Source organism: Psammomys obesus, unplaced genomic scaffold (assembly GCF_907164565.1).
Source record: "Psammomys obesus unplaced genomic scaffold, mPsaObe1.curated_primary_1811, whole genome shotgun sequence".
In the NCBI taxonomy this organism is placed as follows: Eukaryota; Metazoa; Chordata; class Mammalia; order Rodentia; family Muridae; genus Psammomys; species Psammomys obesus.
Window position 1 is genome coordinate 2512960 of NW_026596152.1, and position 12837 is coordinate 2525796.

The following is a 12837-nucleotide window of genomic DNA, read 5'->3' on the forward strand; positions in this document are numbered from 1 at the left end:
ATCCATCCATCCATCCATCCATCCATCCATCCATCCATCCATCCATCTATCTATCTATCTATCTATCTATCTATCTATCTATCTTAAACAGAGAAGGAAAGGGACATACCAAGGGCAAGCAACTCTCTTCAACCCGAGCTGAAGTTGTGGCCCCCTATGCTGGGCTCCTGCTCCACTGCTTGTGCCCATCACCCTGCCACACCTCCAGGAGAGCTGGAGGGAGATCCAGCGGTTCCAGGTGGGGTCGGTGTCTGCGAGGGGTCAGCAGGGCTGAATTTCAACCGCATTATAGGAACACCAAAATCACAATTCGGGTGCTTAGACAACATTACGTAATGGTCAATATGCTGAGAAGCAAGGCTCCAGTCATTGAGAATTCCTAGTCTGGGCTTTCACAATTGGCTCTCTCCTCAGACTCAGACAAGGTTCTATTTTGAATTCTAATGAGGATCAGCCACACTGAATATTTAAACTGCAATTACAAAGATCCCACTTTTATGTAAATGTCTCTAATACAAGAAACAGATCTGAAAATATATCGAGGAGCCAGGGGAACCTATCAGTCTAATTTGCCTTTACAATCTAGGAGGGGGAAAAAAAAAAAAACAGCATTATTTTCTACTTGATGTTATCACGGGGTGGGGGGTGGCGAGGCTGGGAAAAGAAAAGGGAGGAAAAAACACAACAAAGATCTCAGTAAAAATTTTCAAGCGCCGGCTCTGGAGTGAAAGGTCCACAAAGAAGTGCTTGAACCCTTTGTTAACAACTGAACAAACAAATTCATCACCAGGCCCTTCTCCTGTGTGGCCCCTTGTGATCTGCTCTGTATTTATAACTAGAATTCCACTCCCTGCTCAAGCATCTATGACTGATATGTCAGGCTGGCATGGGAGATACGTACACGCCAGGGGAAACAAAACACCATTTCATGGTTTACAACCTAGTTCTGCACTCCTCTGAGGAAAAGGATGAGGGGCCAGCCGCTCTCTGCACCCTGAGCTCCGCTTCCTAGTTACACAGCCTGGGAGTGCCATGCGGACTGCAATCAAGAGACACTTGGGTGAGCTGACTGGATTAATTCCCAAAAAGCCCTGCACACCTTGTAAGCGGGCATGTGTTTATTCATATTTACATAGAAAACTCAGCCTTGTGTTAGAGAAGAGCTGGTGATTCATTCTTTGCTGTTTCTGAGGCTTTGGACCTTCCCTCTGCTCCACAGATGCCATTGTTACCCAGGCTGAGAATTAATTTCCAGCAGTCAATACTAGCCCTTATGAAAACAGAATATAGTTGGGTTTTGTTTGTTTCCCCCGATTTGTTCTCTGGTTCTCTTTTGCTGGTACCAAAAATGCACACTTAATTTTCAGTTTCATTTATTTTTAATTTATAGAAGTTCTCCTTGGTCCCTTTTCAAATAACTGATGTTACTTTGTATAGTTTCCTGTTCTGTTCAGATCCTTTCAAGCCTTTGAATTTAAACAGCAAAACTGAGGGGCTAAAGAGAAGGCTCAGTGGTTAGAAACACTGGCTGTACTTGCAGAGGGTCAGGAGTTTGCTCCATAGCATCCACATGATGCTCAGAACCATCTGCAACCCCAGCCCCGGGGCACCTGATGCCCCCTCCTGGCCTTCACGGGCACCAGACATGAATATGGTATACATACAGATATACATGCAGGCAAAACTCATACACATAAAATAAAAGTAGTTTAAAGTGTAAAATTGAGGGGCCAGTGAGACAGCTCAGAGGGTGAAAGCCTTGCCCACTGCCAAGATTTATGGCCTGAGTTCAGCTTCAGGACCCACATGGTTGAGGGACAGAACCTGCTCTCAAAAGCTGCCCTCTGACTTCTACACTCGCATTGTGGCACAGGCACCCACCCACCTCAACACACAAAAAACAAATTTAAAACAAATATTTAAAGCAAAAGAAATTTTTTTATTCCGTATCTGATCATACTGATAGTGCAGGTTTATGCAGATGGATTTCATGGCCCATTGCCAGTTCCTGCGCATCTGTGGTCTGCACGCATGCTCTGTCATCACCTAGGATAAATACGCTCTTCTCAGGGGGCTTCCGAGTTCCTTTCTCACTGCTGTGACTGAATACCTGACAAGAAGCAACTCAAGGAAGGGAAGGTTTATTTGGCTCATGTTCAGGAGACACTGACCACCACAGGGGAAAGGCATGGTGATGGGACCAGCTCCAGGCCATCAGTGGAGGAGGATGCAGAGAGAGAAGGATGAATAATGGCACTCTTCACTGTTGGGGTTTGAATTGGGGGAGAAAAAGGAAAAAGACCAGTGTTTCTCTTTTTTCTGCCTCCTGCTCTGTCCAGATATGAGTGCACAGCCTTGTGCTCCTGCCACCAAACTGTGAGCTGGGCACATCATGCCCCTCCCCTGCCCCATGAGCTGTTCCCTCAGCCGTGAGCTGAAATAAACCTTTCCACCTCTCAGCTGCTTCTTGTCAGGTATGTGATCACAGCAGTGAGGAAAGTAACTACAGCAAACAAGCTAGCGCTGAAAAGTGGAGCTCCCGCTATGAGAAGCCTGAGCCAGTGGTTCTCCTAAAGACTGAGGGTTCTCCTAAAGCTTGTGAGGAGAACTTACAAGAGCCTGGAGCTAATGACACCCTAGAATGCTGTCTAATCAGCCACTCTGGGAGGGTCGTAGGTGAGCAGAACGCTGTCAGAAGAATGGACAGTGATGGCCAGGCCCATGAGGTTGCAGAGGATCCTACTGAGACTTACACTAGAGGCCATTCCTGTCAGATTCTAACAAGTCTGGCTTCAGTTTGTCTGTTTCCTAGACTTTAAGTGAGGATGAATGAAAAAAGAACTAGAATAAATTGTTTGGTGGAGTTAATTACAAAACAGTACAGCATCCAGGAAGTGGCATGGCTGTTTCTCACTGCTTGTGGTCAAATTTACAGTGAGAAGAATGATGTGGAAATATACAGCTTGGCAAGGAAAAGGGCAAGTTTAAAGTTCAGATAAGTTGGTACAGACAAAGCAGCTATAATTGTTAAAGAGGCCGTTCCATTAGAGAGAAATATTATGGGGTTAGGAATGTAGCTCAATTGGCAGAACACTTGCCTAGCACTCACAGAGCCCTAGATTCAATACCCAGCAGTACATAAGCTGGTCACAGTGGTGCTACCTGTAGTCCCAACACTTGGAAGATGGAGACAGACGGATCATAAGTTCAAGTCCGAGTCCGATCTCTTACACTGGAACAAGAGGAAAAATAGCTTAAAGGCAACACCCTACCTACTAAGGCTTCAGCTTATATAAAGCAGTTGAAAAAAGAGAAAGCCTGAAGTGAGTGTTGTGGATATAAACATGTTTTTGTTTTAATCCCAGGTGTGGGGTGTGGGACTGATTCAGTCTACAGCAGCAAACTATCTGCCTCATGCCAGCTCTGAGAGCTCTTTGACAGCTGCAGAGTTTCAATCTGAGGACTCTGGGGAGAGAATAAATGCCAGAGCCCAGAGAGTGTTGGGGAGCTCTGAGAACGAACAAGGCTTCTGTTTCCCCCTACGGTGCCTGGTTGCTGCTGTGAGACGAGAAGTTGGGGATCTCCTGAAACGGGGATTGCACTGGCTCCAAGGAACCCGAGGACCCTGACCAGCAGGAAACAGCTAGGAGAACTGCACCCCCTCTCCCACCAACCCTTTCTCTCTCCTACATGGTGTTGGGATGCTGGAAGGGACTGAGGTGGAGTAGGGAGAAAGAGATATAGGAAATACAAATAAAAGAGTTTTTTAAAAGTATGCCAACAAGCGAGAGTTCACTGAAGGGGTTCCCTGCTCAAAAACAACTAACCCAAACTGCTTAGGGAAGTACTTTCTCGGACTCAGCCACAGAGGCACATAGAGACTACTGCAGCTGTGGTCTAAGAGGAGTCAGGCTGTATCTCGATCTGGCAGCAGAACGTGGCAGCAGCAGCCTGTGGTGCTGGCTGTACAGCCGTGAAGGGCAAAAGGCCATGAAGTCATGGAGGCTTACACCATGTTTCCAGAGAAGGGAGCGATAGGAGGAGACGTCAGGTAGATCTGGGTTCCCAAGCCTCACAGGGACCTGCTCCTGCAGCACAACTTCTGCTTCCTGCCACAGCAGAGTGTCCGCTCTGCCTAACCACGCTTGAGAACTCGTGTCCACAAGGACTTTGTCCTTCGTTCTAGATCCTAAAACTTTGGAGGTAAAGGATGTGGGTTCCTTCTCACCTCTGTCTCTTATGACTTGTACACACCTGAATTTGCTAGGCCTCGGCTTACTTATAAAAGATGTGGTCAGCCACTTCTGTCAGGATTACTTATACAGGGCCGGGATGTCGCTACACTTCTCATGTGAAAAAAGTCAAACACCGCATCAAGTGCATGTCCAGATCACTCAAGTTTTACTGTACTTCCTCTTTTATAAACATAACAGCTTAATAGAGCTGGCACACCTTCATGAGACAAAGCACTGAATAAAAATTAGTGGCTCCCTGTCACTCACCTTGGGTCAAGCTTTTGCACAGGCGAGGTAAGTGCAAACTTCATAGATAATTGCATCTCAAGTACCTGCATCTGGACATCTAGACTCCTCTGCATGGCCTCTTTCTTATTTACTTCATTATTTTCTTTCTTTCCTTCCTTTTTTCCCTTTCTTTCTTTTACAGGGTTTCTCTGTGTAACAACCCTGGCTGTCCTGGAACTTGCTGTGTAGACCAGGCTGGCCTCCAACTCACAGAGATTCACCTGCCTCTGCCTCCTAAGTCCTGGGCTTAGAGGCGTGCATTAACAGGCCTGGATTATTATTTTCAAGACAAGGTTTTACAATACCTCCCTGGATGGTCTAAAACTCACAGAGATCCTCCTGTCTCTGTCCCTTGAGTGCTGAGATCAAAAGCATGTGCCATCAAGTCTGGTACACTATCACAATGAATAACGACCACTCTTGAACCCTACCCAAGACCTCCTCAGTGGGAGCCTCTGGTTGGGGGCCTGGAAATCAGCATTCTAGGTCCTCAGGTAGACTCTTAAATCAACACACAGAGCCATGCTTTATATGCATCAAGAACTAAAGTGACTCAGCAGAGAATTACCAAACACAGGGTTTTTATCTTGGTCATTCTTCAAGATGGAAGCTGCCCTCAGCTGTTCTACAGCTGATTCACTAATTAAGCTTATGGTTTAATAAATACATAAAAAAGCAGAAAGGAAACAAGACCATCTTGAAAACGTACAAGACTTACCAACAAACTACACAAGTTCTCAAGCCATTCATTTCTATAAAACAGATAAGTTTCCCAACTCAGGGTTTAAAAGAATAAATGTGATACCCTCCGAACCTTAACAATATTTTATTTTGTCCGATAAGACTGAAGCATATGTGAGCAATTTTGATGCTTCACCAGATGGGCCTGCTGCATTAGAAGGCCAGGCTCATCCTCAGGGTCTTAGAAGCAACATGGAACACTCAAAGAAGAGCAAGCCACAGGCAGCTGCAGCGACTGCCTTCTCTTACCACAGGAAGTTGACTTTCTGTCCAGCAGGGTCACTCTCCTGGCTTCGGTGCGCAGCTTCTCATCTGTGTTCTCCACAAGGTTGGCAAGGTCATCAATGATCTCTAGAACAGAAAGCAAGGAGGCTGAGTTAATTCTCCCCAGTTCCACAGCTGTGCTACTTCTGCCGTGCCAACGCATAAACTCACAAATACGCTTTGGAAACTGTGATTTTGATTCAAAAAGGCAGAAACAAAAACAGAGAAAATGGCAATGAAGAGTGGACAGAGAAGCTCAGCAGGTAGAGGCACTTGCCACGCAAACCTGGCCATGTAAACTCAGTCACTGGAACCCACACACAGGCAGGAGAGACTAACACAACACACTACCCCCTGACCAATTTGTCTGTTTTTAAACCTAGTTTAAAATAATCCTATTACAGGACACAGAAACATCAGCTGTTGGGGGAGGGGGGTTATGCATGACAAATTTCAGCTTAGGCAAATACAGAAGACTTCAGGAGTGGCCTTAGCTACTCCTGAGCAAAACTGATGGCACGACTAACTGAGCAGAAGATGAATCAAGAACTCGAAGCCAGAGATTGTAATATATGAGACACTGACTAGAAATGAATCCATTTAAATACTAAGCGAAAAATAAGTAAATATCTGGATTAGGTAACACAAAGGTACATACATATGACAATACAATCACAACTAAAGAGCAACTGGGAGTGGGGGAAGAAGGGAAAAAGAAAGCATTCACTTCTCATCCCTTACAGCAAGTGTTAACCCCACAGATGGGAAAGACCACCAGCCCAAATCATGGCCAAATTAATTAAAGCAAGCTTTGTTATTCATGAGCATGGGTTAGCTCTTCTTAAGCTGAGGTTCAAGAGAATAGCCTTGGACATAGGGAATAAAAGGTTCTTATAGCCCAGGAGTAGGAGTTTCCAAATGGGGAGTATGGAAGGCAAACAGGCGAGGTTACAGAAGCCAAGCATAAGCATCACAAGTTGGCCATAACAGCCTCCTGAAACAAAGACGTGGTTACGAGGCAGTCATATCAAGGTGGTCACAATAGCCTTTTGAAACAATGGCATGGTTGTTAATTCCTACCACAGGCAGTACAGAGCCATTTGTAGTTAAGGTTATAGGCGGGGCACAGCCCAATCCTTGAGAAGCAGATTTAATGAAACTAGTTTGTTTTATTTTAAAATGGCCTTTAAGCCCAAGACAGAGGCAGGCTGGTTTATTACAAGTCACAGTAAGCTGTGGAAGTTAAATATATGGAAACATAACTTCTTAAAATCATTAAAACGTCAATGTTTTATGTCATTTTTGTGAGCATTTAGTACTTTTACCATCTAGTAATTACTGCCTCTTTAAAGATCCTCTCTATAAAGTTCTTTTTTATGCTAATCTTTAGAAGGTGAAATTAAGCACATCTAAATGTATTTTAAATGACACTTAAAGTAGCATATATGTTAGACTCTTAATTACATGAAATTATTTCCATCTATCCTTTGGTATTTGCATGCCTACCGGGATGCATGCAGGGGCGGAAGGCAGATGACAATTGCCCCTGGGTGGCAGGATCTTGTGTGGCTACTTTTCCTCATGCTTTCCTGTGTTGCTCACATCAGTGCTGAACATATGCTATTTCTGCAACTATGACTCCTCTTTTGCCTCCCTATTTTCAAGGCTAATTTGGAAATGAATTGTTCAACATGAGTCACCATTTTCCTTACAGCATGAAGTAATATGAGTAAGGTCAAAGTTTCCAGAATGGCAAGCAGTGCAGGTTACCAGGAGAGCCACACTGTGACAAGGCAGAAAACAAAGGCAATGCATGCAGTAAAAGCAGCTCGAGAAAGGCACAGCAGGGTGGTGGCTTCCTTCTTCTAGCGGCTGCCCCTCATAGGGCCTCTCTTCACTCACACAGCCTATGCAAGGTACCTTACTTGTTTGTGTGTCTCTCATTTCCAGAATGAACGTGACACAAACTCCTATTTATCCCTTCCTTAGAAAAATAAATGTAAGTCATAAAAGCACTGGATGAGCAGAGCTTGAGATAAAAGCATTGAATAATTTTTAAGTCATTTGCCACTTCTTTAAAAAGTAAATCGATATAAGCCAAGTTTGTCAATTATCTGTATGTAACGCCTGCCTAAGGAAATCATCTTCTATTACTTAACAATTCATTCATAATGCTCGCCTGTCTTCAGTGACAACGCTCTCTGGGATTTCTTTCCATCATCCATGAACTTTGCCTAGAGCAGTGGTTCTCAACCTGGGGTCGAAGAGCCCTTTCACAGGGCTCACTTCTCAAACACCAGCATTTCAGATATTCACATCACACTTCACAGTAGCAAAACGACAGTTGTGAAGTGGCAACAAAAAGAATCTTATGGCTGAGGGTCACTGCAACATGAGGAGCTGCATTAAAGGGTCACAGCGTTATGAAGGTTGAGGACCCGCTGACCTCCAGTGGGCTCCTCTCTCTGGTCATCCCTGCGCTCTGCATTCTTAATGCGAATACTGCCGCAGCATGGGAGCCCACACTTCCTAATGTCGCCCTTGACTTTGGCAACATTTAAACTAACAGCCTGAAGTGTGGGCTGGGCATAGGAGCCCACACCTGTAGCCCCAGCACTTGAGAGGGTAGGGCAGGGGGGAGTGCTGCAAGTCTGAAGCCAGCCTGAGCCACAGAGTGAGCCAGGTCTCAAAAACAAAGAGTCCTGACCTACTTCCAAACATTACATTCTCTGAGCTTCTAAAACGAAACTCTCATCCCACCCCAACTTGACGCCCTCCCAGCAGTCTCTGTCCTAGTTTGTTTTCATTTGCTGTGATAAGCACCATGACAAAAGCAACCTGGGTATCTCTTGGCGGTTTTACTAGATGTCCCATACTGTGTAATAGGGAAGAAAAAGGAACGCAAGAGGATCTGAAAGGGAGATACAGAGCTATATATTTGCAGATAACTTGATTTTGTACTTAGAATCTACTTAGAACCTGTGAGAATAAGTAAATTTATAACAAAAATTTTAAATTGGATTTCTTTATTTGTATGTATTTGTTTGTCTATACGCTTATGTATACATGTGTATGCAGCTAATCAATTCTCAACACAGGCATTGACAACAGAGCCAATCAAAAGGGAAAAGCAGTCCTTTCAACAAGTAATCCTGAGACATGGGGACATGTGCATAAATAGAAGAACTTTCCTCCCCTGTGCACAAATCCTGGCAGTGGTGCACAGAGCCAACTGTAAACCCTGGGAAAGAAGCGCTTCTAGAAGAAAATGTCAACAGTTAACCGCAGGTCACCAAGTTAACCACTTATCTGCTCTCTTCATTGGGGACAACCTGAGTGACATGGGCAAGCAGGTGTTTCTTCGAGAATTAAAAAAAAATTATATACTAGAAAGAAGAAAGAAAGAAAGAAAGAAAGAAAGAAAGAAAGAAAGAAAGAAAGAAAGAAAGAAAATAAATAAGTTGGTTAGATGTCATCAAAATTAAAATTGCTTCCTATCCAAAGATACTATTTCAAAAATGGAAAAAACAAGCTACACACTGGAAAGAATAGTGCCTGCAGGAGACGTGAATGACAAAGTATTTGTATCTAGAATAAGGATCCACTGCACTACACAGAACAATAAAAGGAGATGAGTCTAACACGATCTTACAACAGTCCAAATTCCTGAACAGATGCTTTGTAAAAGAAAATACACAAGAAGCCAATACGCACTTAAGAGCGAGGTCACAGCATCAGTCATTAGAGAAGTGCAGATTTAGACGCAGTAAGAGAGGCTCCCTACCCACCCACCGGAATGCCAAAATAAAGGCTGACAGCGCTAATTGCTGGGAACAGCACAGAAGGCCCTGTGGAAGAGTCTTCCTACTCAGTCAAGTTATCCATCTGTGTTTCCACACAGTCTTCATCCCAGGAATTTTATCAAGTAGAATTTTCCCCACAAAAAGACCTGCACAAAAATATTAATAGCACCTTTATTCATTAGAAACCCAAACTAAAAATGGCCCAAACAGCCATCAAACAGAAGTGTATCTGTAAAACAGAATACTACGTAGCAATGAAAGGGATGGTCTCCTAGGCTGAGGATGTAGCTCAGTGGTGAACACTTTACCTAACATTCACATTCACAAGGCCCTGATTTGATCTTCCACACCACTCAGAAAGACAGTACTATTAAGGCAACAACCTTACGAGTCTCAGAAGTTCTGTTAACTAAAAGAAAAATCAATAGGCTTTATGATTTCATTGACATAAGCAATACATATAGAGCCTGGTTATGGCAGCAAATATAGTTTTCAGTACTTGGGAGATGGAGACAGAAAGATCAGGGCTTCAAGCACATCCTCAGTTTCAAGCTAGTTCAAGGCCAGCACAGAGTACTTGAAATCCTGTCCAAAATAAGAAAGAAAGGAAAAAAAGAAAGAAAGAAAAGAATAAGAACAAAGCCCAAGTGAGAAGAGCCCCACCTGGGCTGGTGGGGATTAAGTAAGAAGGCTGTGAGGAATTAACCTGAACGGGATCTATGTGGCTACACTACTGTGCAGGTTACACCCAAACTGAAAGCATGAATCAGAGAAAAATCTCAAGTTTCCAGTAAATGATTCCAGACTGGAGAGGTGGCTCAGCGGCTTAGAGCACTAGGTGCTCCTCCAACGGTCCTAGGCTCAATTCCCAGCCCCCACACGGTGACTTTAACTCCTCTGTGACTCTAATTCTGGGGATCCGATGCCCTCTTACAGCCTCCATGGGCACCAGGCATGTATATGACACACAGACGCACATGTAAGCAAAACATCCATACACATCAAATAAAAATAAATTAAAAATAAGAGAAATAATATATGATATCCCTAAAAATTTCCAGTGAGCCAGAGTGAAGAGAGGAGGGAGGGGAGTGAAGGGAGGAGGCGGCAGAAGGAAAAAGGAACAAGTGTTCTACACTGGCAGAATTTTAGGCCCACAAGGAGTCAAGCAGGGACCCTGTAGCTCCATCCACTTTTTATCATGCCTCTGGAAGGAGGGTGGTCAGTCTTCCACTGAGAGGTTCATTGACGGGTATGGAAATCCATCCCCGAGGTTACATATAGTAGCATTTGAAAGTCAGTGGCTTAGGACCCCAGCATCACCCTCTATCAGGACACTCCACAGCCGGAGTCCTGATTTGTAGGGATAATCAGCACACTGCTCTCACACAGCTGATGCAACCAGGATTTCATCATGTCTTACAAATAGCACACATCTGTAATATAAAGCTGGGTTTAATATCCTGTGAGGGGTCTAGGGAAGTATCCCTGTCTGACAACAAATACGCCAGCTATTTATCCTTCTGTTATTCTTCTATGCTGACACATCATTCTGTGTTAGCTGAATTTCTAGATAGGCTTCATTTCAGAGGTATGACTATTCATGAGTATGACTTAAAGGTAAATCGGCAAACGTGTAGCAGGTTAGTGCAGCGAAATGGTGTTTTATCCTGATGGAGCTGACGTTATTTGGGAGGCAAACCTCTGGGCAGCTTTATTTTGTGTATGTGCAGTTTATGAACACGCTCAAACAGGTGTGTGCACGTGTGCATATGGGGCATATTTATGTGTGGCCATGAGCTTGTGGAGGCCAAAGGCTGACGCTCGTATCTCCTCAGTCATTCTCTGCGCGCGCGCGTGTGTGTGTGTGTGTGTGTGTGTGTGTGTGTGTGTGTGTGATGTGAGGGGCATAGCACATACCCCACAGTGGATATGGAGATGACAGGACAACTTGGTATCTATCTCTTCATCTTAATTATTTAGTTTTAATTCGCGTATCTAAGGACTTGGCCTATATGCATGTCTATGTACCATATGTGAGTCTCATTTCCGTGGAGGTCAGAAGTGGGCACTGGACCCTCTGGAACTGGAGTTAGGGACAGATGTGATGCACCCTGTGGGAGCTGGGAACCAAACCTAGGTCCTCTGCAAAATACAGCCAGTGCCAACTGCTGAGCCCCACTCCCTTCGTTTCTGGACAATGGCTCTCACTGGATCTGGCCTTCACTTTCGAAGCTAGGTTAGCTGACCAACAAGTTCCTGGGATCCGATCTATCTCTGCCCCCGGCCCTGGGGTTACAGACATATCCCACCACAGCCAGCTTTCACAGGTGCCCTGGGAACCTGCATTCAGGCACTCACCTCTGTGCTGTCTGCACTTTACCAACCAAAGATGATTACTGTATTTTAAACACGGGGAGGGTTACATGACATGGAAGACATTTGTCGGAGGACAGTTTCTGAGAGTCAGCTCTCTCCTTCCACCATACAGAAGCGAGGGATCAAACTCAGGCTGTCAGGCTTGGTTTCAGGTGCCTCTAATTAATTTAGCAATTCTATTTTAAGGCATAAAACTAACTTAGTAGCAATTTGTGACTATAAGTTAAAATAGCTCTGACACTGGAGGATGAGTAGAGGCTAGGAGACTTTGGGCAATGCCAGGAAGAGCCGAAGCTGCTGTAAACAGATCATCGCGAGCAAGCCTGGAGAAGGTTTCAGAGACGAAGCTGTAGAAACCCCCTCCTCCTTACAAGCGGTGTGTGTGGTCATGACAAAATGCTGTTAGAATATGGGCAAGGACATTCGGGGCTCTTCAATGAAAACAGCGGAGGAGCACTAGAGGCTGGACAAGCGAAGGTCATGGTGATGCGTTTGCGGCCCAGCCGTCACAGAACTGGGGAACTTGGAAGTGCTGAATGAGAAGAGCTGGCCGAATGAGCATTCTACATTCAGGCCCCAGCGCAGCTACTTCCAACCAAGTAAGTGAGATGGGGTAGCGAAGACAGGCCTTAAAGGAGAATTTATAATTAAAAGCAGAGCAGGAAAGGAGAAGGCATGTGCAGAAGAGAATACCAGCAGTTCTTTGTTAGAAAGCTCAGCTCGCAGGGCTAGTAAGGATCCCAGCACTGGAATCACAATGGAATGCCAGTCAGAGATCTCTGAGGCCACCTTCCTACCGCAAGCGCAGAGCACTAAAATGGCAAAAGGGTATGGGGGCCAGGCCCAGAGTGCTCCACTGTGGGCTCACTGTCCGGCCCCTGTGCATCCTGACACTGTGCTCCTCAACCACCTCAGCCACGGAAGTGCGTCCATTGCAGCTGGCCCTGTTGCTATGGAAGGTATAAGCAGTAAGCCTTGGTGACATCCCCATGGTGTTAAGACTATAAGCCTGCACAATGAAAGAGCTGTGGGTACACAGCTGCCTCCACCTAGACTCCAAATGACACTGCAGACTAGCTGAGGGCCAAGGAGAGAATTGGCACGGGGCAGAGTTAGTGCAGAAAGCA

At 45.0% G+C, this 12837-nt stretch overlaps 1 protein-coding gene across 1 annotated transcript in view; it reads right to left on the reverse strand.

Moving 5' to 3' along the window:
• Stx8 (syntaxin 8) overlaps positions 1-12837 on the reverse strand; it is a 208377-nt gene that overhangs the window by 72930 nt on the left and 122610 nt on the right. The window contains exon 7 of the mRNA XM_055594406.1: positions 5514-5615. Coding sequence (XP_055450381.1) covers positions 5514-5615 — 102 coding nt within the window. The remainder of the gene's footprint in view (positions 1-5513; positions 5616-12837) is intronic.